Source organism: Benincasa hispida, chromosome 9 (genome assembly GCF_027475165.1).
Source record: "Benincasa hispida cultivar pf3 chromosome 9, pf3_genome.v1.1, whole genome shotgun sequence".
In the NCBI taxonomy this organism is placed as follows: domain Eukaryota; kingdom Viridiplantae; phylum Streptophyta; class Magnoliopsida; order Cucurbitales; family Cucurbitaceae; genus Benincasa; species Benincasa hispida.
The window spans coordinates 70,209,890-70,233,158 of record NC_143486.1 but is presented as its reverse complement, the minus strand read 5'-3'; the positions used below and the strand labels follow the sequence as shown (position 1 = coordinate 70,233,158).

At 35.1% G+C, this 23,269-nt stretch overlaps 2 protein-coding genes, 1 long non-coding RNA gene and 1 pseudogene across 3 annotated transcripts in view; 3 read left to right on the top strand and 1 right to left on the bottom strand.

The window, feature by feature from the left end:
- Window positions 1-1,477: 1,477 nt before the first annotated feature.
- Window positions 1,478-6,142, bottom strand: LOC120086528 (DDT domain-containing protein DDR4-like). The gene is made up of 7 exons (XM_090317199.1): window positions 6,014-6,142; window positions 3,436-3,618; window positions 3,199-3,309; window positions 2,790-2,876; window positions 1,941-2,069; window positions 1,781-1,853; window positions 1,478-1,644 (listed from the first exon to the last, which is right to left on the bottom strand). The coding sequence occupies exons 1-7, from the start codon at window positions 6,140-6,142 to the stop codon at window positions 1,478-1,480; spliced, it is 879 nt and encodes a 292-aa protein (XP_090173325.1).
- The window catches only part of LOC120085832 (uncharacterized), a 43,493-nt gene continuing 26,203 nt past the window's right edge, over window positions 5,980-23,269 (top strand). Inside the window, exons 1-16 of the mRNA XM_039042042.2 lie at window positions 5,980-7,111; window positions 7,321-7,465; window positions 7,602-7,880; window positions 7,973-8,140; window positions 8,244-8,459; window positions 8,780-8,874; window positions 9,299-9,470; window positions 9,816-10,240; window positions 15,251-15,374; window positions 16,018-16,113; window positions 16,254-16,325; window positions 18,763-18,900; window positions 19,719-19,872; window positions 19,970-20,337; window positions 20,787-21,247; window positions 21,333-21,677. Coding sequence (XP_038897970.1) covers window positions 6,174-7,111; window positions 7,321-7,465; window positions 7,602-7,880; window positions 7,973-8,140; window positions 8,244-8,459; window positions 8,780-8,874; window positions 9,299-9,470; window positions 9,816-10,240; window positions 15,251-15,374; window positions 16,018-16,113; window positions 16,254-16,325; window positions 18,763-18,900; window positions 19,719-19,872; window positions 19,970-20,337; window positions 20,787-21,247; window positions 21,333-21,677 — 4,196 coding nt within the window. The 5' untranslated portion in view covers window positions 5,980-6,173. The remainder of the gene's footprint in view (window positions 7,112-7,320; window positions 7,466-7,601; window positions 7,881-7,972; window positions 8,141-8,243; window positions 8,460-8,779; window positions 8,875-9,298; window positions 9,471-9,815; window positions 10,241-15,250; window positions 15,375-16,017; window positions 16,114-16,253; window positions 16,326-18,762; window positions 18,901-19,718; window positions 19,873-19,969; window positions 20,338-20,786; window positions 21,248-21,332; window positions 21,678-23,269) is intronic.
- Window positions 11,369-12,370, top strand: LOC150034049 (uncharacterized; annotated as a pseudogene).
- Window positions 17,987-18,559, top strand: LOC150034048 (uncharacterized). The gene is made up of 3 exons (XR_016531804.1): window positions 17,987-18,121; window positions 18,258-18,349; window positions 18,451-18,559. It is a non-coding gene; the product is annotated as an uncharacterized LOC150034048 (long non-coding RNA).

Sequence of the window (23,269 nt, the reverse complement as noted above, 5' to 3'; positions counted from 1 at the left end):
AAATATTGAGGCCCAAATTTGCCTACTTGGTGGCATGCTTAGACTAAGTAATTTGACCGTAGTGTCAACAAAGTTATTTGAATATTTTTTAAGAGTAGGTATCTCCACTTAATAGATTATAATAGATCGCACATTTGAGCACTACACTCAGCATAAATACAACTAAATTCTGCGCCGCCAAGTACATATGGCAACTTCCCACCACCAACGAGGGAATATGATTATATGATCGGTCCTTTATACCATATGACATTGACTATTTTTCATTTCGAATTATATCAATATCTGAATCAAATGCTCCACAGAGTTTCATCTATCCAAAAGAAAAAACAAATATTTTTTTGTTGAAGTATTGATAGGACAAGTTTTACTACGACCCATAAACTTAAGCTTATTGGGTGATTGATGATTTAACATAGTATTAGAGGTCGTGTTTGATTTCATATGATGTAGTTCTTTCTCAATTAATATTGAACTTCACTTGTTAGATTTTCTACAAATTTTCAAGCTTCCAGGTGAAAGAGGTGTTAAAGTATAGATGAAAATATTAATTTAACATAATCTATAAGTTTATAGTCCTTAATGTCTGTAATGAATTATAATTCCGTTAAGTTACCTTCACAAGGGCTTCTTATGCCATCAAGTACATAACCTAAACCAACGTAGTTATGATTCATCCTTACAGACCAAATAGATGGAAAGCTATTTGGAATTATAAATTATGTTTCTTCAAACTATCAAAACTACACTACTATACCAGAAAAAATGACCATGAAACTTCACAATGATATTGTTACAAAATCACCAAAAACCTAGTGTTTTATTAGTTTACTTATTATTATTATCATTATGATACTGTAGTAGTGTCTTATTCCTTAGAATTACATAACATAATCAGCACATTCTTTGGTTATAAAATAATTGTAAAAGGCACTAAATCTACAAACAAAGCAATATGTTTTCTTTCTTCCTTTAGTTTATGAGAAAAAAAGAGCGAGATAGAAGAAAAATGTTCACCTAGATAGCCATATGGATCTATTGCTCAATTGTACTTCTCTGCACAACATTCCACAAATCAACACTTTATTGGGAGGTGGTCAAGATTCAAGAATATAACATTGAGATATGCAAGTGGATCAAATTTCAGCAAAAATTCAATCCCAAATAATGTAAATCCATCAACAAAGGCCAGAATGTTGATCAAATATCAAGAGAGATTAGTAGAACAAAATTATAATTCAACTCCAACTCAATCATCTTGACCTACATACAATATAGGGGACAAAAATATTCTCCTAACTCCGACTCTAATCACTAAATATGACGTAGGAATAGTTCCAACATGCCAAACCTGTTCATTGTACTATTACCGCAACTAAGACAAAAGAGTGACAACAACAGTATATTGGTTACTAGAAATGTCTGAAGATTTCAAAAGCAGTTAGTTTAAATAACCAGGAGAAAAGTAAAGGGAACTTTATTCTACATCGAATGTATAGTTCACGGGTGCATGAATGTAACAAGTGCGTGTAACTCCAATTATACAGGACTTGTTAAAGTCATTCAAGAGCTTGTCCTCCCTATGCTTGCGTTTCAATGACTTCTCCTTCTTTTGCAGCATACAAAGCAGAAGCTTTATATCCACTAAAAAAACAACAAAAGCACACCTAGTTGATCTCCAATCAGAATATCAATCTACGACTTTTACATAGTACTAGCAAATTGGCAATACAATACATAATAATAAAACCCAAAACCATGATGATTTGGCAACAATAACCTTGAATGGCATCAGATTCAATTTTCCTTCCAACAGCAACTTCACAGGTGATTTTTCTGCATAAAAAGTTGTCCTACCATTAACAGGAAAGAAGTCATTACGATTTCTAAGTCCCTTTTAAATTAACTCAATTCGGAAACAAAAGGGACTGCCAACATACTTTAACTTTATGAAATTCCTCGAGATTTGTAGCCATTGTTTCCCATTGAGTGCTAAACATTGGAAGGGCCATACTTCCCTTCTGATTACCTTTTATCTTTGTATCACATTTGATAACTTCCCTTATAGTCTATAACCAACAAATGGATTCCCATCATACCTAAAATCACAGTAAGAATTACCAATACAATTGATAATCAGATTTCAGAAATTTGATGTAGACAACTAACTTCAAGAAATTACCGATAAGAAATTATATTTCCATCTCCACCAAATCTATCTTTTTGGTTGATAAAGACCTCTTAGTGTGAAATATTATGACATGTGTTAGATGAATAAAGAGAAAAACATAAGGGCCATAAAAATCTACGGAACAAAATCTTTTATTAGGAAAAAAAATCCAAAATAGTTCACTCAAATTCATTTAATAAGAAACATGGACCAAATAAAATTAGATAATGTTAATCGAAGATCTGAAACATGATGGTAATAAGAATAATGAAGGGTCATAAAGTATGCAGTGAAACTGAAGAAAGATGCAAAGTAGTCCATCTGCTCGAATTTCACATAGAGCTTGAAGCAGCAAGTGTCTTGTAGGATCAAGTTTCTTGTAATTTGATATCTCCTCTCTGTAGAAAAGAAAAATGGAACAAATAAATAATCAATAAATTTTCAAACTACTATAGATATGTTATGCACATAATTTGTAACTATTATAACCACCCTTTAAAAGCCTTTATTAGGATCTCCCCTTCAACAACCTGAAATTTATACACCTGCTTTTCTTATGCTACTGACATCGGTGAAAACATAAGACTAAACCAAGCATGACCTATGAACTGTAACTTACCCAAGGCCACCATGGGACAAGCTTCTTATTAAGTATAATCACCCATGTATTAGAACCATTTAACATTTTACTTACAAGTGATATGCCCTGTTAACATAAACAACACATCAGTAAATAAAAGGCTCTATAATCCCACAAACTATATAGAAAGCATCACAACAGATGGATTTTCACATCTAAGTGATAACTGGGCATTGAATATAACAACGAAGTAAACAAATGCTATTTACATTTGTGTCCTTTAAACTTTTATTTACAACTTCAAAAAACAAATACAAATGAGGCCAATAAAAACAAAGGTGCGTTCAATTATCGACTCGTAACACATACACACGCACAAACAACCATTAAGTGATGAAAATTGATGAGCAAGTACATTCAAATAAATGAAGGAATAAAAATCTTTAACCTTCAAAAGTGCAATGTGGAGTTCAGCTAATGAACTCTCAGGCTCTATTAAACCCTTTTCAATCACTTCCGCCAATATCTTCAAGCTTTTCCCAATTACTGGCTCGAAAATCTCCATGACAAAAGAACAAATAAATCAATAAAAATTTTCAATCCACCACCAATACAATATCTAACACACATTCTAAATGAAATTTCAATCCAATATATAGATGGTGTAAACGAAAAACAAACTCACATTCAAGAAGTTCAAAACCGATGCCAACTCCCATTGACCTCGTAACTTCGAAACCTCGGTTTCAAAATTTATGTCTAAATCGATCGACGCCACTGAATCATCGACATTCTCTTCTTTTGCCAACCACTCATCCTCTCCTGTGAACGTCGTCACCGCCAGTGACCGACGACCATGACAGTGATTCTAAGAGAAATATAATTTTTTTACATATGCAAAAACTTGGTAAGTTCTACTTCTACTGATCCGAAAAAAAGAAAGAGTAAAAATCAGATCCGCCTGAAATTTCATATAATTTTTTTTTATGAACTTTACCCGCCAAAAAATAAAATAAATTACCCTTGGGAGCAGTTTGATTATCGGGAAAGTGATGCCGAATGAATGATTGATACGGCGGAACAAAAAAATTTACCCAAATCTTTTTTTTTTGGCCCTTTCTCAATTTGTTATCCAATTTTACCGGCTTGTTTCCATTTAGGTTAAAATTTCTTATATTGCATATATAATGCGGTAAAAAAAAAGTTTTTTTTCCTCCTTTGCTTTCGGGAGCTTGGTAAAAAAATTAGATATAATTACGAGTTTAATCTTTTTTTAGTGACTTGAACACATGACTTTTTTGGATCATCTGATACCATTTTAAATTACCAATTGACCTAAAAACTTAAATTTATGAGTGAAGGTAAATTTAATTATATATTATCTAACAGTATCAAATTTAGTTTTTTTTCTTTTGTATTTAGATTAATTTTTACAAGCTTAGACTAATTAAATTTTGTGAAGATGATCACCAAAGATTAAATCATTTCTCTCTAATGGCCCTTTTGGATTGACTTGATAAAAAAAAATATTTTTTTTTATAGAAAAACTCATTTTTTATTTAAACACTTTTGATAAAAATTATAAAAAATACATTTATTTTTTAGTAGTTGTCTACACTCAAATTTTTTTAAATGCTTATTTTAAACACTTAGAAATGCATACCAAGTATTTCTTAAATAATTTAGTAAACCATGAAGATCTCAATGATTTTTTTAATAAAAAAAACTAAATATAAAAAAGCACGTGTTATATTTATGTGCTAGATATTTGTTATGCTTAATAAGTCATACAAATGATAAAATAACACTTTAATGTATGTTTTTTGAAAAAATGTAAATAAATAATGGAATCGATAAAATCGACTTCTTTGTTTCTAAATTTGTTTACACAAATTTTTAAATGTTTATAAATGTTGTGGAATAATAAAATGAAATAATGAGTACCTCGTTCATTCAATAATGAAATGTAAAATCATGAAGTACAATATTGGCGAACGACACTTAAATTTCAAATTTTGTGTGAAATATGTCTTTAATTTTTTTCTTTTTATTTTTAGACAGTCATTAATTTATTTGACTATTAATTTTTTAATTACGAGATTGTTCTGAGAATTTGAATCATTGAGTCTGGCTAATTATTAAATATAAACTTTAGTTTACTATATTGTAAACTTATTTTTATAAAATGTAAGTTTATGTATGTATCGTTGGCTGTAAACTTCAATTGTCGTGTATTTAATTTTAAATACTTGATCGATTTTGTATTGAAATTGTATACACTTTAAAAATCTAAATTAATAGATAAAATATTACATTTCTGTTTGTCATTTTATTTACGCGTCATCAACATTAAGAAGCTGTTTATTGGTTTTGAAGTATAAAAATTTTGTATTCACCTATTGATGTTTCAAGCTTGACATAAAGAAAATTTATGCAATTCACGATATCGTGAAAAAAATAATAGAACGTAGTTTCACATGTTACCATAAATTTTAAAAAATCGCATTTTTTTTAGTACAATAATGACATAATTGAGGATAGAATATTTGACTTTTAAAAAAAAAACCATACCAATTATCATTGAGGTAAACTCAATTTAAAAATTACATTTGTAAATCTCCAGACCTTAGATATGTTTCAAAACTATAATTTTAATAACTTTTCTTTTACTACATATACTATTGAAAAAAAAAAGCTCAACTTCCTACTCTACATCTGGGATACAAACAACTTTTGAATAAATGTACAACACATTAAATAGCTTAGTTAGGTTTAATTGGAAAAATAAATAAAAAAATCCTAACCAAATATCTTAGAAAAATTATCAGCTAACAAAAAGAAAATTGAACAAAAATTTAAACACTCAAATAAGATTTTTTTTGAAAATTTGTATCTATATAAAAATATCAAACTATTTATAAAAATAATAAAAAAATTTATAGATATCAATAGACTTTTATCGGTCGGTGATGCATATCTGTTATCGATAAACTTTTATCAACCTCTATTACTCATATTAAATTTTGTTATTTTATGTAAATATTATTTTTCTATTTTTTGAAAACTTTTTTTTCTACGAAAAACCAAACAAAAGCGCGCCAGGCCGGGCGCCACAGCCACTAGCGCGCCGCGATAATTGGCGCTTGTAGCAGCGCCAACGCCCTTTTTCCCTTTTTACCCTTTCCACCGTTCACAGCCATTTAGCCGATGCAACTTTCTCCTCATTCTTCCGCTTCACTTTCCCGAGAATCAAACAGTCCCACCTCCATAGACATCGCCATTTTCCTCTTCACGCGACTTATATATTCATCCAATTCAATTTCTCGTTTTCTGTTAATGTTTCCCAATTCGTCAAGCCAATTTTCTCGACGAATTTTACTCGGATTCAACATTATGCGACTGGGTTTTTGCTGGATTTAAGCTATGGAGGACAAAGAAACTGAAATTTTGTCACGATTGGCTGCAAATCATCTCTATCTTGCTCAGTTCGAGCCTCTCCGTGCCATAATCGTTGCTCTTAGAGTTAGGAATCCAGAATTTGCTCTTTCTATACTGCAGACGATCGTTTCTCGATCTGGGCGATTCGACAATGTCACTTGGTCGCCCTCTTGTTCATCACCGTCTTTGTTAACGTACTTAACGACTCTTGAGTTGATTCAATTTGATAACGCTTCATCGTTATGGGGTTTCGACCACGAAACACTGCGGTTACGAGCGGAATTTTTGTTATTAGTCCAGAATTTGATCGACCGTATAGTGGGAAGTGCGAGGAAGAAGCTCGAATTGGAGAGCGTAAACAAAGAGGGAGAAGAAGAAGAAGAAGTTTCGACCGCAATCGAGACTGTCGGGGAACGGGGTGATTTGTTGGGTGTTGAAGAGGGAAAGGTGAAGGATGTGCCGGTGGAAATGGGTGTTTGTGTACAGGTTCTGGATAAGGTATTGGAATTGGGAGTGAAAAGGTTGAAGGTAGAAGGCGCCAATGCTGAAGTTGACGATAAGCAAAGTGAAGCTAGGCCGGCGACGTTGGGGTCGGTTGATGAAGAAGAATTAACGTGTCTGAGTAGAGTAATTGGTGAACATGCAGATGCTTTTGATGCCTTGTGTTCGAATATACAGAGACAGATCGGGAGTTCCGAGTGTTATGGCCCGAGTTTGGCAATAACAGTGCGGAGCAACAACGATGGAATACTGGCGTTGAACGAGGAGGAAGATGTCAAGTGTTTTGCTTCAATACAAAGGTGCGTTCAGAAAACACATTTGAACCATTTGAAAGAGTGCTTGAAGAACGAGGATGTAAATGGTGCAGTTTCTCGTATTCGTTTTCTGCATGTTGAGCGCGGGGTGGACGAAGAGGAATACCGGTATGTCGAACTAAGTCTGATTCTTAACTTAGTTTCTAAAGTAAAAGAGATAAACAAATACCATAATAGCAGGTTTCTGGTATTTCGTTTTTCAATTGAATTGTTCGTTGTCCCATTTTGTTTTTCCTTTGCTGTCAATAGTTTTTTTCATGCTTTTTTTTTTGTTGCTTGTGGGTATTTATCCGCATGTTTATTCAACTCATATATAGCAAGGTTTTCCAAGACCTCCTGAAGATGATTTTGGCGCAAAAGAAGGCATATGAAGGTGACTACGAGGTTATGCGAGGAAGATTGCTTTCAGTTTATGAAGAAGCACTTTCATCAAATTCCAGACACATCGTAGAAATGATACAAGTAATTTGTGCGCGCACTCACTTGCATATGAGCCCTTTATCTTTCCCAACCAGGAAAGCTCTAAATGGTACAACAATATTTTTAGCAAGGCACTGTATTTAAGGTGACAGGTAGAATAAATGTTTTTTTGTCACAGATTATTCAAGATGAGGTGCTAGCTGAAGAGATTGAGATACACAGAGTGCTTGATAACAATCAAATTCCACTCCCAATACAACGATTTCTAATTTATGTCACGGAATTAAAACCTGAAATTAACTTGGATGAGAAGACGGCATACCTAACAAAGGCAATCTTTTCGTGCATGAGTGACTTGTACCATTATGCTCGTGTTTCTGGATCGCATGTGCTGGAATGTATAATGGATGCTGCTCTGTCTGCAGTGAAGAGGACAGAGCTTCAAGAAGCTAACAATGTTCGTGCCTCGGTTTGCTTCTAATGGAATTCAAAAGCCTTTAACTCATTGTCTTTGGATCTTACTTGGTTTAGGAAACTTTTCTTTCTTAGGTACTCTTATTGTGTCCTCGCCTTCGGCCTTTGGTAGCTGCAATGGGTTGGGATTTATTGTCGGGTCAACTAAAAGAACGAAGGGAGTTGATGCAACTACTGTGGATTAGCAAGTCACCTGAATTACTGCATGATACATCCTCTGAGGTTAAATGTCAGTCAGAAGATGTGAGTTTTCTTCCATGAAAATGCTTTTATGATGCCCTTTCTGGGTAGTGTATGATGATGAAAGATGTCCATGAGATGACATACGATGCTCTGTTTCTTGCAGATATCTTGTGTGGAACATCTTTGTGACACTTTATGTTACCATCTTGATCTTGCCACATTTGTTGCATGTGTCAACTCTGGTCGACCATGGAGTTCAAAATTCTCATTATTGCAGTCTGGAAAAGGGCAGATAGTCTGTAGCAGAATAGACACTGATTCAGACCTCTTTGTTGAGAACTTTGTACTAGAAAGGCTATCTGTTCAGAGTCCTCTTCGGGTGAGTGTTTCTTCCATGGCTTTTGAGACATCAAGTCGGAAGTTTACAATTGTGTTCCTACTAGAAATCAACTTTCTTTCATTCAATTGCATAAGTATGGGCATGATTTTCTCGAGTTGACGTTTACGTGATTTGTAATATTAGGCTTTTGGTAATTTAGAATTGTCTTCAGCATATGGTGTTTTCTATTTGGTTTCTTAAAACTGAACTAAACATTTAATGATTTTTTTTTAATATATAATTTTATTTTTATAAAATTATTTATTTATATATTTTATTTTGGATCATGACGTTATGTGTTTAAAGAATCTTTTATGCAGGTGTTGTTTGATGTTGTTCCAGGCATCAGATTTAAGGATGCGCTTGAGCTGATTAAAATGCAGCCAATTTCTTCTAGCATTACTGCAGAAAGGAGGTAGGATACTGGGGCTACTTTGTGGGTCCAAGATGTAAACTTAAGTTTTAAAGTTCTAACATACATATTTCTAAAAAAAGGAGTTATATTTTTTGTAATTTGTCGTCATGTAAGGTATGTGCTTGATGCTGTAGGGTTCTGGATTTGATAAAATTAAGTTATATTCTTGTGATATGTCGTCTGGAGGATATGTGATTTGACACCAAGGATATACAATTGTTTTGATCACCATAGCTCCAATGTCAACTATATGTCACTAATTCTATATTCCTCCGTAGAGGACTCCTTAAAAAAAAATTATCCTCTGAAAAGGACTGACATCGCAACAAGACCAGATATGATCTTTTCTTTTTGGTTAATGGCATTATTTTCTCCAAATGTTCTTTGCATTTCAAACTGCTTTTTGTTTTCTGTTTTTGGATAGGATCCAAGATATTGAACTCATGCACATGCGTTATGCCCTAGAATCAGCTGTTCTTGCACTAGGATCAATGGAGAAGGGCTTGACAGCTGAAAGAGATCATCATCAAGTTGCATTCTGTCATTTGAATGATCTTTCCAAGCATTTGGAGTCGATAGATAATACTGCACGAAAGGTTGTTTCCTTGTGGTTTGCCTTTTATAAAACTCTCTCCATAATAGCTATTTGTATCAGTAGTCCAACCTTGATATTGTTCCAAATTTCTAATTTTAAGTGCATTAAGTGTACAAGCAATAATTCCCTCAGAAGCAGAAATTTATCTCAGTTGATTCTTTTCGAACTACATAGAGTTAACTCGTGAAAGATTCTTCTAAATTCAACGCTTGTGGGTTGTAGTGGCCATAGAAATTAAATGACCGTGCTTATGTTTTCGTTTTTTCTTTTCTATTATTTTTTTTAAAAAAATAAATGTTCAAATAAATGTTTTTTTTTTGCTTTTTTTGTTTTTTGTGTGTTGTAGATACTCATGGTGAGCGTCATTATCTCACTTTTGCACATGAATGATCTGTCCCTCAATATGACACATTGCAATTCACCTGGGAGCCGTTCCCCATCACCCTATTCCAATCCATCAGAGCAACCTGATTTGACTGCATTTGAAGGGAGAAATAAAATGGTTATATCGTTCATAACAGTGCTATTTGATATATTGCGTCATAGTCTTCCTTCAGATGTGATCCCAATTGATGATCTATCTAACTATGGTGCCGGTATGGGGGGAAGAAAGGCTTTGGAGTGGAGAGTCTCCATTGCTACACGTTTCATAGAAGAGTGGGAATGGCGATTGTCAATCTTGCAGCATCTGCTACCGTTGTCTGAACGCCAGTGGAGATGGAAAGAAGCATTGACTATTCTGCGTGCAGCTCCTTCCAAACTGCTTAACCTGTAAATTCTGTAGCTCTTTTTTCACGAATTTCCCAGGATCTAACATTCTTGTTTATGACATGCTTGTCTTGCTGTGGTTCCTGTTGGGTAATTTGCTTGCACTTGCTTGCTTGTATCTTTCTTCGTTTTGCAATTATCGTGTTGTCTTCTTTTCTATTCATTTAATTCTTTGAGGGGAAAACCGAAAAATTGCTTGACCCTCATTTAATTCTTGAGGAGAAAACCGAAAAGTTGCTTGACCAATGATCCCACATTTCCTAGTTTGTCTGCTATATTCTTTCAGTAACACTGGAATGGTCTCTATTGTTAATAAAATCCACGTTTACTAGTTTGGGATCCTGTGAGCTTTACAACAGTCATTCGTTTGAATTATTGGTATTTCAGTTCTGTTGACCACTGTCTGATTAGCAGGATTGATATTTGAGTAAGAAAGTAACGTTGTCCGGATATTCTACAAAATGGAAAGGTTTAATTTTTCCCATCTCGCCTTCCCCCGATGCGGGAACTACCAAGCTATCGTATTTTGGGAGCCTTTGGTGGGTAAATTTAAAGCGATGAACGGATTGGAGAGACCTCCTCCTTCTAAAAGTCATAGATTAGCCCTTTGCATATTTGGTTTGGAATAGTCTTCTAATCTTTTATTTCATCCTTCTTAGACCTCCCATGAAAGCTATAAAGGGTACGAAGAAATTTATATGAGAGATTTCATCTAGAATGAGGGCTACGCCCCGTATGCATTTAGTTGAATGGTGTTGGTCTTCTCTCCCCCATCATGTGTGGTGGCCTTGGGGTGGGTTCTCTCAAACAAAAGAACAATGCCCTTCTCCTGAACTGATGCAGTTCATGTATAAGGAAACCTTGTGGATGAGAGTTATTGCTAGACGCAGTGGATTGGGTTCTTACCGGGACTACCAAAATCATCTAAAAGAAAAAGGGTGTAAGCTGTGGTTAGTTATTATTGAAGGTAGGGATTTGTTTATTCAATTCTTAAGACTCAAAGTCAATAATGGCAAAAGAATCTTCTTCTTCTTCTTCTCCTCCTCCTCCTCATTCAATTGTCTTAAAAAAGAGGCACCGTTTGAGATTGTTGGAATCTAGACCAAGAAGTTTGGGATTTGGGGTGTGGAGAGGTATGTTTGACCGAGAATCGGGAAGCTAGTAGGCTCTTTTAGAGAAACTCAATTCGGTTCATCTAGGTGCCAAGTTACCAACCATGGCAGAGTTCTTTCAGATCCTTGACCCTTTTGTACTTTTCATTTGCTGTTTATGCGGATCACTGGAAAGACTCCAGATAATGACCAGCAGCTTTTTAATAGTTACCTCCTGACAATAAATAAAGCACTTTCTTTTGCTCGGTTTGAGTTGAGAGGCTGCAGAAACCAATATGATGGTCACGTTTACTATGGCTTGGTCAATAATGTTTCTGACGAGCAATCCAAACTGGGAACAAAGTATTCAGTTCCACAGATTGCCTTTTATTAAAGCCATTGTTGAAGCAATTGCACAAGATCCATCTGCTCAAGATGGAATATCCAACATTTCTGCTCTTATTCTGCAGTTGGAAAATCAGATGGGGGATACAGGGTCCCAGTACCAAGTCATACCAGCTGCTTTCAAGAATTTCTCAATATCTCTCAACGAAAAAACAATTGCGAGCTTGCTCAGGACAAGTGGCTTAATTGCACCCCTGATGGTTTTGTAAATTTGGGTGTAAGATCGTTTCTTGAAGTAATGATGTCCCTTCATGTGAAGTGTGCACTGAAGCTGGTGTCAAGGCAGAGTTGTTAGTACTGAAGGTTGCACGTCCGTGTACATTGGTATTGCCTCAAGAAAATGTTATCCAATAAAAAAAAAAAAAAATCTCAAAGTCAACCTTTCCGCCGGGTTAATTATTCGCCAATGAAGTTGAACTCCCCTCAAGTTGATTGGAAATCCAAAATTTTTGAAGGAGTGAAAATGCTTTTGTGGTTTTTGCCTTATGGAAGCCTCAACATGCAGGAGAACATCCAAAAGGAGTTCTCAAATTGGGCTTTGTCCCCCTCGATATGAATTTTTGTCACTGATGAATGAATGCTTAGATCACCTATTCTTTCATTGCTCTTTTGGTTTCGGTGGATGTTTTTTTCGTTTTCTTTTGAATCTTAAATGAGTTTGGTTTGTCTTTATGCCTCCCTAGACATGTGGGTGATTGGCTTGTGGAAGTCTTAAGCGGTTGGCATTGTGAAGGCAAGGCTAAGACGTTGAGGAAATATGCGGTGGCCTCCTTTGACATCTTTGGAAGGAGGGAAACCATGTTTCATGTCTTATTGGAACATGATTAGCTTCTCGTTTGGTTGGCATATTGTCCTTCCAGGCGATCCTCAACAGTTAGTTGCTCTCATTCTTGATGGGCATTGGACATTTGTATTAGGAGGAAAATAGGACTTTGTGGTTGTAGTTTTCTTGAGCTCTTCCGTAGTCTATATGGATGAACAGAATTATCGCACCCTAAAGGACAAAGAACGAGGCTTTGATATTTATACACACACATACATATATATATACACACATGCATACATAAACACATATATATGTATGTAATGTATGTTTGATTGATAATAATAATAATAATTTTTAAATCTCTTTTTTGGCTCTGAAATGGTGTAAATTAGCACCAGTCTTTTGTAATTATAGCATTACTTCTCTTTTATTTATTGGAGAACTTTTTTGTAATCTTGGGTCCGGGAAGTCGTTTAATTTTTCTCTAACTTTATATGTTGAATGGAATGTTTATTATCAAAGAACAGATTTTTTTTTTCTTTTTGTAATAGTTGCAGCATACATTGGTGGTGTTCAAGCCATAAAAATTCTTGTTTGACTATAGGATTGTTATTATTATTATTATTATAATTATTTTTATTTTTATTTTACCAATGAAAACCACAACTTTCATTGATAAAAAAAAAAAATGAAAGTATACACGTGACTATAGGAATATTAACAATGAGAAAACTCATAGTTCCTTTGGGTAGGGGTTGATTCTATCCCAACCTATTCTTTTGTAGCTATTTCTCTCTCTCTCTTTTTAAATTTCTTATATCTGTGAGTGTTCGGGCCGACTTGCATGCACCATGCACCTTGATTGATCTCATAGGACAATCAATCTAAACCTGCAATATTTGGTTGCCCAAAAAACACATTATATATTGAATCCTACGTAGGTGCCCAACATGATCGGATCCATTCCCTCTAAGTCCTTTATGCTCATGGGCTTATTGAGCACTAGGCCAACCTAAGATGGTTTGTAGCTCCTTTTTAAATACATTTCCTCGTCTATCTCTTTTTGGTATATAAATGTGGGGGTGAGGATTTGTATCTTCGACCTTGGAAGGAATAGATTTCTTAATTGCTAAGTTATGCTCATGTTGGCATCCCTTTTTAGAAAAATAAAACCTCTAAAGATTGGGTCAAATGCCATAGTGACTTGAACCTTTATTTTCTGTCAGTGAAGGCAGGTGGTCAGAAGCATTCATGGAAAAGGCCTCTTTAATTGGCACACGGTTGGGAAGGTTGGGAATAGCTTGAGAAGCCCTTGGATTAGCATTTCGAGATTTTGGTTCAAAATGAAAGCTTTGGCTCCTTTCAAACTTGGCCTTGGTGCTAGAATTGCTTTTTGGACCGACCTATGGGTAGATACACTCCCTCTAAATATTCGGTATCCGAGACTTTCTAGGATTGATTTGTTATCGAAGGGATCTATAGTGTCTCATTGGGATCATATGCTGGCTTCTTCGTCTATTGTTTTTCGTCGGTTGCTTAAAGATGATGAGATAATAGAGTTCTAGGATTTGTTAACTCTAATTTCAGGTAAGAGAATTTTGGAAAACTCTGATACAAGAACATGGTCCCTAGAAGCTTCAGGTATTTTCTCAGTTAAATCTCTCACTACTCATCTCTCCCCTTCATCCCCTTTGGATAAACGCCTATACAAGGCTTTGTGGAGGACTAAAAGTCCGAGGAGAGTTAATATTCAAATCTGGATAATGATGTTTGGCCTTCTAAATTGTTCCTCAGTCATGCAAAGAAAGTTCCCCTTGTTCTGTTTGTTGCCTTCTATTTGCCCTTTGTGTAACAAGGATGGTGAAGATTTGCAGCACCTATTTTTCAATTGCTCATATTCAGCAAGATGTTGGTGGAAATTTTTCTCCATTTTTAATATTGCTTGGGTGTTTGGAGATATTTTCAAAAGTAACGTTCAGCAAATTTTAATGGGCCCTTCACTTAAGAAGCGCCTGAGGTTAACTTGGGGTAATATGGTTAAGGCTTTACTTGCTGAGATGCGGTTTGAAAGAAACCAAAGAGTATTCCATGATAAAGAAGCAGGTTGGATGGATCGGTAGTATGATTTAGCGCGAAGAAATGCTTCATCCTGGTGCACCTTATGCAAGACTTTCGAAGATTTCTCCTTACAGGATTTATGTTTACATTGGCAAGCCTTCATCTTCCTAGATTTTTAGTAGTTTTTGTCTCAATCTTGTATTATTTGGCATAACCTTCTTCTTCTTCTTTTGTATTATTGTGTATCGGTTAGTGATTTGTTTTGGGACCTTGTTGTTCTTTGTTTTATCACTATGTTATGTTGGTTTTGTATGGATATGACGAGGGCGCTAAGGGGGTGTCAACCTAATTGAGATGCCTAGGTGCGCCTCCTAATCCTTAGGATCTCTTGCCCTTTGTATAATTCTCTTGTACTTTGAGCATTAGTCTCATTTCATTTTATTAATGAAGAGGCTCGTTTCCATTTTTTTTTAAAAGAAAGGCTTCTAAATCAATTCATCATTTTGACGTATTTTGCCATGAGAGAAACAAGAAAAGTTTCGAAGTTAGATGTGGTTAGTGGTAGGAGATTTATAATGTTACGCACTTAATGTTTCTAGTTATTTGAGGATATTCAATTTTTCTTGCTCACCCACAATTGGGGTGTCTAGTAATTAAGCATCTCTGACTGACGTGGACTCCTTGTATTTACAGATGTATGCAGAAAGCAAAATATGACTTAGGAGAGGAGGCAGTTCATAGATTTTCATTATCGGCAGAAGATAAAGCCACGCTTGAACTAGCTGAGTGGGTTGATAATGCCATCAGAAGAGTATCTGTATGAACCACCTAGTCAATGCATAATGTCTGGTTTTACTGGTTTTACATTTTGAACTGTGGCATGTGCTTTAGCTAGAAAAGAACTAACCAAGTCTATGCCGCAATCTGCAAATGTAACTATATCTTGTTTGTTCATTATATGTTCTGCATGCTTTCATGTATTTTGCTTTTATTAGGCCAGTGCTATTCATAGTGCAGGAGTGTGGTGTTTATTTTCTGTTGCTTATGTTATACTTTTCATCAAATATATTTTGATGGTGAATCTAAATATTTGATGCTACCTTGTTTCATGCTTAATGTTTGCAGTATTTCTATTTTTTTAATCGAGTGGTCCTTATCATCTAAGAGATGCACTTAGGTTGTTCTCTTTTATTGGAAATATACACGTTCGTTTCCTATAAAAAAAAAAAAAAAAAAAGAAGAAGAAGAAGTAATCCTTTAGCTGCTTTTAAATAATTTAAAACTGGCCACAAAAAAACTTAACACGCACCTGAATAGAGATTATTGAACCATTTTCTGGAGAGGTCGAAAAGCAGCAACAAACATTCCTTCATTTATTGTATTGACATTTATGTGACTTAATTTGGTACTATCCTTGTTTTGATAGTGCTGTCTCAAAATATTCTACATTTTTTCCCCAGGTGGAAGATGTCATGTCCCGTGCTGCTGATGGGATTTCTGCAGTACAAGAGATTGATTTTTCCTCATTATGTTCCCAATTAGGTCCCTTGCCTGTAGTACGTGCTTCTTTAACCCTCTCCCTTTTCACACCAAGGCTTGTGGTTTAATTGAGAAGAAAAAGATATGAGGTTCAAAGTTATTATCAATATCATCCCATTGTAATGATAAGCTTATTGATATTTGATTTCCTTGCCAGATTCTTCTATGTATCGACATTGCAACAACTTCTGTACGAAGTAAGAGGATATCCTTGCAGCTTCTTGATCAGGCATTGCTCTTACTTGTTTTAAACACACATTATTTCTTATTTTTCTGGTCTTACAAGTTTGAATGTGCTGATGACCTAAATATGCGACAAGGTATAATAAGTGGTGGAGTGGCCTTGTCGCCACAATCCACTGAGATTCAACCCTTCGTCGTTTTGATTCGATTAAAGAAAGTTTTTAAATGTTACCATAAATCTGTGAATTTTGCAAGTTTGAATGAAATAGCTTGAAAAATGGAAAAGGAATTGCAATATGTTGCTAGTATGCTCGTTAAACTTTGTCTGGCTAGAATTTGTCATTTATTTCTTTTAGTCAATAGTTCAACTTGAGTTGGAAGTATCAATTTGATATGAGCAATCACATTAATTTTTTTTGAAACGGAAACAAGACTTTTTCATGAAATGAGTCAAAAGCTCAGAGTACATTGAAACATTAAAAGAAAGAATACATAGAGAGAAACAAAATACAAATACAAAGACAAAGGACAAATCCTTAGAAACAAATGAGACTAAACTAAAAACAGACAACCAGGGGACAAACTTTTCCAAACAACAAGCTTGAAAACTGCAGTGCCAAAGAACTTTGAAAGCAGATGAAAGCCGATGAAGCGTGAAGCTGAACTCTAAACCAGATTGACTAGAAATCTGCCATTGAAGATGCCTCCCCATAAACAGAGCCAACCAATCTTTCTGGGCAACCATGTACAAAAGAACAAGAAGTCTTGAAAAGGAGCATCCAAGGACTTTGACAGACAACCCAAGGCTAAAACAATCAGACAATCAACAACAGACCAGACCCTCCCATTTGAAGCTTCCAGAAAAACAAGATAAATCCTCTCGAACTAGCCATCTTACAGAGAATAAAATTTGAAGTCACTTCCAAGACCAGAATAAATTATCAAGCAACATAAAAACACCTTCCAACTAGAAAGACCTCCAAGATCTCTTGAGTTCCATGACAGGACTTTAAAGAAGAAGATAAAGCAAGATACAGACCACAAAATCTCACAAACAACTATAACCAAAACTCAACCAAGAACGATACCACAAGCATCGATTATTGAATGCAGATGCTTGGGAATATCTTCCTTATTGAGAGGAGTAAATAAAGAAACATCAGTCTTGCTGAGCTTCCTCTGGTTGAAATAGTTGACAAATATCAATATCAAACCCATCAACTGTCTCTTCCTCATCTCGTAATTCCTCTATTTTAGAATTTTCAAGCTCTTCACTACTAGCACTTACTATTGATTCTTCATCTGAGTCTGAATCTTAATCTTACTTTTTGTGACGAGTATTACTTGGAAGACTAGCTAGGAGACCTAATTCAGACTTCCTTTTCTGAGAAGAATCTGAAGGAAGGTATGGTGTACCTCTCTTGGAAAGAGCAGGGGCTTGAGCTCGGCCACAACTGTCTTCTAACAAAGATGCTTTTCATTAATGAGCAATCACATTAATGAAAAGATGCTTTTATATTTTGAGTTTGATATGTAGATAGTGCAATATGGAAGTCCACTTCAGGTGGGGGTCATTACAAGGGATCTGGAAGATTGATTTGCGGAAAGGTGTTTTTTCTTTTTTTTAGTGCACAAAACATTTACACTTCTTACCTAGAGGAAAAACAGAACTTTTATTAACTAAGAACAATAGAAGAAGACAAAGAAGGTAGCTGACAGAAACGAGCTAAAGTGCCAATTAAAATCTCAACCCCGTTTATGGAGATAGAGATCAATTATCAGCAAGCACAGGAATATCTCAGAAGAAAAGAGGAAGAAGAAACTGCGGAAGGGAGCTGTAAGGTGGATAAGTTCACAGCCTTCAAAACCTCTTTCTACTCTATAAATAAACCATGGATAATCCTTCTGATTCCTACTGAGAAAATGCTTCCACAAAATAATATTTGGTTTTCATCTTATGTCATACTTGTCCTTCTAGGTGAATTCATCTTCTCTCTTTAGATTGGAGGCCTTCTATTTGATTCCTCCTCTTTTTCTTAGGGATCCCTCATCCTTACAGCCTGCCTTTAGGTTGTTGTCTCTCTCTCTCTCCTCCTTTTTTTTTTTTTTTTTTTTTTTTCCCCGGCATCCTACCTAATACATTTAAGCCTATCTGCTATTTGAAAAAAAAGAAGAAACAATTACAAAGGATGGGGAGGAAAGGATATTTACAGCCAAAGGCACTTCCAATAGATTCTGCCAACTACTGCAGAGTACAGAGAGTTTGGTTAAAAAGCTGCCGGTGTAAATCCTCTCTCCCTTTCTTTTTATAAGAAACAAATGTCTGAGAGGGTTTTCTTCAATATCTAAGCTCTTGAACAAAAAAGAATATGTACCAAGAGATTTTCTTTCTTTGTTCATTTCCCTCTTCAGATTCTCTTGAAGTTGTAAATATTTTCTCCCTACCAGTTAAATGATTTACTTTTGTTTTGCATCTTTTGTAGGCTCAAACTATGCTATCTGAGATATATCCAGGTGCGCCTCCGAAGTCTGGGTCCAATTATTGGGATCAGGTCCTTGAAGTGGGAATCATCTCGGTTTCAAGGCGCATTCTTAAGCGTTTACATGAATTTTTGGAACAGGTGATTATTTATTTATATTTTATTTGTCGAGTTTATTATTTTCTGTTCCATGAACTTGACTTGGCAAGGTGTTTTTTTGTTAAACAAGACTCAAAACTTTTTAAGATATGAAAGAAACTAATGCTCAAAATAAAAACTCCAATTGAAGTGAAATAACTGGAATGATGCGAAAGAGACAAAACTTTTGACTTGGTTAGATCCTTTTAGCTCGTCGTCTTAAGACTTCTACTTGATCTCTTTCTAAACATTTTACTATTTATTCTATTCAAGATTTATGCACTTTTTTAAAGAGAGACTTTTATTTGATAAAATGAAATCAGGGAACAAGATTTATGTCTAAACCGAAATGTATTTATCTTTCATTTGTAATTTTTCACTTATTACTTTTACTGTTTTCATTCAATCCCTTGTGGAGTTTGTATCCTTTAGGCATTAGTCTCTTTCCATTTTATCAATGAAAAGATTTTTTTTTTGTATAAAAAAAAAAGATATAATATTCACCATAATCAAACAAATAACATCCACTGTAACACAATTAAAATCATGGTTCATCAGTTGTATAAATGCCAAATATAAAGTATATTATTTGACCGATATGCCAAATGTAGAGTATATCAGATATGCATGCTAATGATAATAAAGGAGGGTGAAATTGGAATAATAAAAAAAAAATACAGAAATCAAATTAATTATTTTTGCTATATTTGCAAATTTAGAATAACCATTGCTAGATTTACAAACACCCACATGTTTTTTGCTACCCATTGCAATTTTACTACAGTAGACTTAAGTACACTCTCCTCCGTGATATCTTCTAGGAAAATTCTCCATGCCTTCAGTCTATTATGTCCGGTGAGATTATTATTTCTTCAGCAGAGGACTCACAACGCCAAGGGCAAAGGGAACGTGCTCTTGGTATGCTACATCAAATGATTGAAGATGCCCACCAAGGAAAGCGACAATTTCTGAGTGGTATGTATTTCTTCATCGATTAATTTGTTAGTGTTCTTGTTTTTTCCTTACCTGTACCCGTGATTTCATTGTCCATTCCTGTCTTATGAAACCTAAGGTAAGCTTCATAACTTGGCAAGAGCTGTCACTGATGAACTGGAACACCATTTTCTCAAAAGTGGGGAAAACCAGTCTGCAAACCGGAAGGTTCTTTCTAATTTGAACAAGGATGGGGTTTTTGGTCTTGGGCTTAGAGCTGTAAATCAGACACATTTGAGTTCTATAGCTGGAGATAGCAGCATGCAAGCAGTTGGTTATGATGTGAAAGAAGCTGGGAAGATGCTATTTGGTCCGTTAAGTACCAAACCCTCAACATATCTATCCCAATTCATACTCCATATTGCTGCAGTAGGTGACATTGTGGATGGAACCGATACAACTCACGATTTCAACTATTTCTCACTTGTGTATGAGTGGCCTAAAGATGTAAGTTTCCTTTTTCTTCTTTCCTCTTGCATGCTTATTTGGCACAATCTTTTCATTATTATAGTTGTTAGCTACTGAATGACATGGTTCTCAGAATGATTGTAGAATCACTTAGGAGACATAATTGTCTAGTTTTTTGTTCAAGACTAGATATAGCAAAATTTAGTGGATCAGACATTGCATTATTTTCTTTATTATGAAGTAGAGGTCCTTTTCTATTAGAAACCTTGGAGCAAAATTGCTGAAAGTTGCATAGGATCCTAAAGGTCATCAGTCTTCTTAATTGTCAATTTTACTAGGACTAAAGCTATGGCATCGAGGAAAACATACATTGTAGTCTGAAGGAGGCTTAGAAAAGGCATGTTATGTGCTTAATGATCCAGAATTTTTGCACAGATGAATGATCTTGGATGAAAATTGTTTTCTTATTCTCGCTTTGTACAATGCAGCTTATAACTCGACTTGTTTTTGATCGAGGAAGCACTGATGCAGCTGGTAAAGTTGCTGAAATAATGAATGCAGATTTTGTTCATGAAGTGATTTCAGCATGTGTGCCACCTGTTTATCCCCCACGATCTGGTTGTGGATGGGCATGCATTCCAGTTGTTCCATCTTGTGAAAAAGGTAGTTCTGGGAATAGACTGCTCTCACCTTCAACAAAGGAGGCAAAATTAAGATGTGCTAGAAGTTCATTGGCAATGACTGGAGTTCCTCTTTATCCTTTACAGTTGGATATTGTAAAACATTTGGTTAAAATATCTCCAGTAAGGGCTATCTTGGCATGCGTTTTTGGGAGTAGTATATTATACAGTGGTAGCAACCCTATTTCAAGCTCCTCAAATGATGGCTTACAGCAGGTGCCTGATGCTGACAGGCTCTTTTTTGAGTTTGCTCTTGATCAATCTGAGAGGTTATTATTTCTTATATCATTTATTTTACAATTTTACTCTCACTTTTCCCCATTTGTGTTTATTATTTGTTTAACTTTAAAGTAGGTTTCCAACTTTAAACCGGTGGATACAATTGCAAACCAATCTTCAACGAGTTTCAGAGTTTGCTATAACAGCAAAACAGGATGTTGATGATGCTGGTTTTAAGCCTGACACGAGGGCTTCCATGAAGAGACTTCTTGAGCATGACAGTGATACTGAGTCTGAGTTTGATGAAATCGTTAGTAGCAGTAAACCTTCAGTGCCTTTACCAGGTGTAAATGTGCAGGATGGTACATTTCAAGATGGTTGGTGCCATTCCTCAAAATCCGATATTCATGAACTTGATACAACAACTTTCCTTTCGTTCGATTGGGAAAATGAAGAACCCTATCAGAAAGCTGTTGAGCGGTATTGTAAATCATTCTCCTTCTTTGTTAGTAATCTTGAATTTCCTTTTGTTGGCAATTTATGTGTTCAACATGTTAGTAGATTGATGTCTGTATTATTTTGTGTTTGGCTGTTCGATGCATTATAACAAATATTTTATCTGCTTTGACTTTGTACAATCAGTGTCTAATACATCTGATTGAACTAACAAGTATCTGATATATGTTTAACAAATGACGGAGTTTCCAAAGTGTCCAACACGCCAGTCAAACTAAGTGTCTTACACTTCTTGAGCTATAAGTGAGCTTGGCACCAACAAATCTCTGTGGCAGAAGAAGTTACAAAATGGTTGTTCAGAAAACCTTGGATATACTCTAAGAGCCCGCTATATATATATATATATATATATATATATATATACATACACATACATACATTCCAAAATCCGACCATTAATGCACACATTCATATTCTACAATCCGACCATTAACGCAAGCATGTTTGTGACATACATTTGCTTAATTCTTAAGAGAGTTGATGCCAAGAGTGTGAGAGATTATTGACTGAGCTGTACAAAATAGTTGCTAGGTTTTTATAGAGAGGTTGAAAAGGGTGCTACCACAAACTATTACAGAAAATCAATTGACTTTTGTCAAGAAGAGATAGATCATTGACATGCTACTTGTGGCTAATGAACTCATTGAGAAATGGGACTGTAAGGAAAGGAAAGGAATTATGGTAAAGCTAGAGAGATTGTGATAGTATGAAATTACAAAAGGGCATCAAGTGCCTTTAGAGATTACATAATGCTATTCCATCAAACCATCAGGATATAAGAGATGTTAGCTTGTGATCACAGAAAAAGGAAGTGAATTTATACCAAGAAAGGGATGTATACAAAAGGTGATAAAAAAGTTTGTGAACTTCGTTTCTCTATTGTGAAAGATACAATGATTCCGTTTGATCCATATGAGCCAAAAGTAAGATTTGATGATTGAAGTCCACATAATCACTTTCTCCTTCTTAAAAAGATGCCAATAAGAAGCATATTCACATCCTCTTGAATATTATAAGACAAAACTTGGATAAAGAAAATATATATCCCAAGACTCAGAAAACAAGCTAAGAAAATATATATCCCAAAACTCAGAAAAAATAAATCAGATGAAGAAAACAAGCTAAGAAAATATATATCCCAAAACTCAGAAAAAAGAATTCAGATGAAGAAAACAAACTATCCCCATAAACTGATATACTCTCTACGCTCCCCTACACCTCAACATTCTCACCCTCCCAATGGTCCCCACCGACCAATCAGTAACATTTCCTCACATCCTTCACTCCTATGCTCAAACAACCTTCTATAATAACATTTCTACTCCTCCTATATTGATGAATTTTGGTGGCCTAACATTACTTGCAGCCTGAAAATCAACCTTGTTCTCAAGGTTGCAATGTGAAATTGGTTCTTGAAATCTTGGACTTCTTCCTATATTTCTTCATGTTCATGAAGTCCTTCCTTCTTTCTTTCCCTATATCAGAGTTCTTTTGATAAGTAAAAATCTCTTTACGTTGAGCCACCCATCCAAAATCATCTGTCAACATAGGGGGTT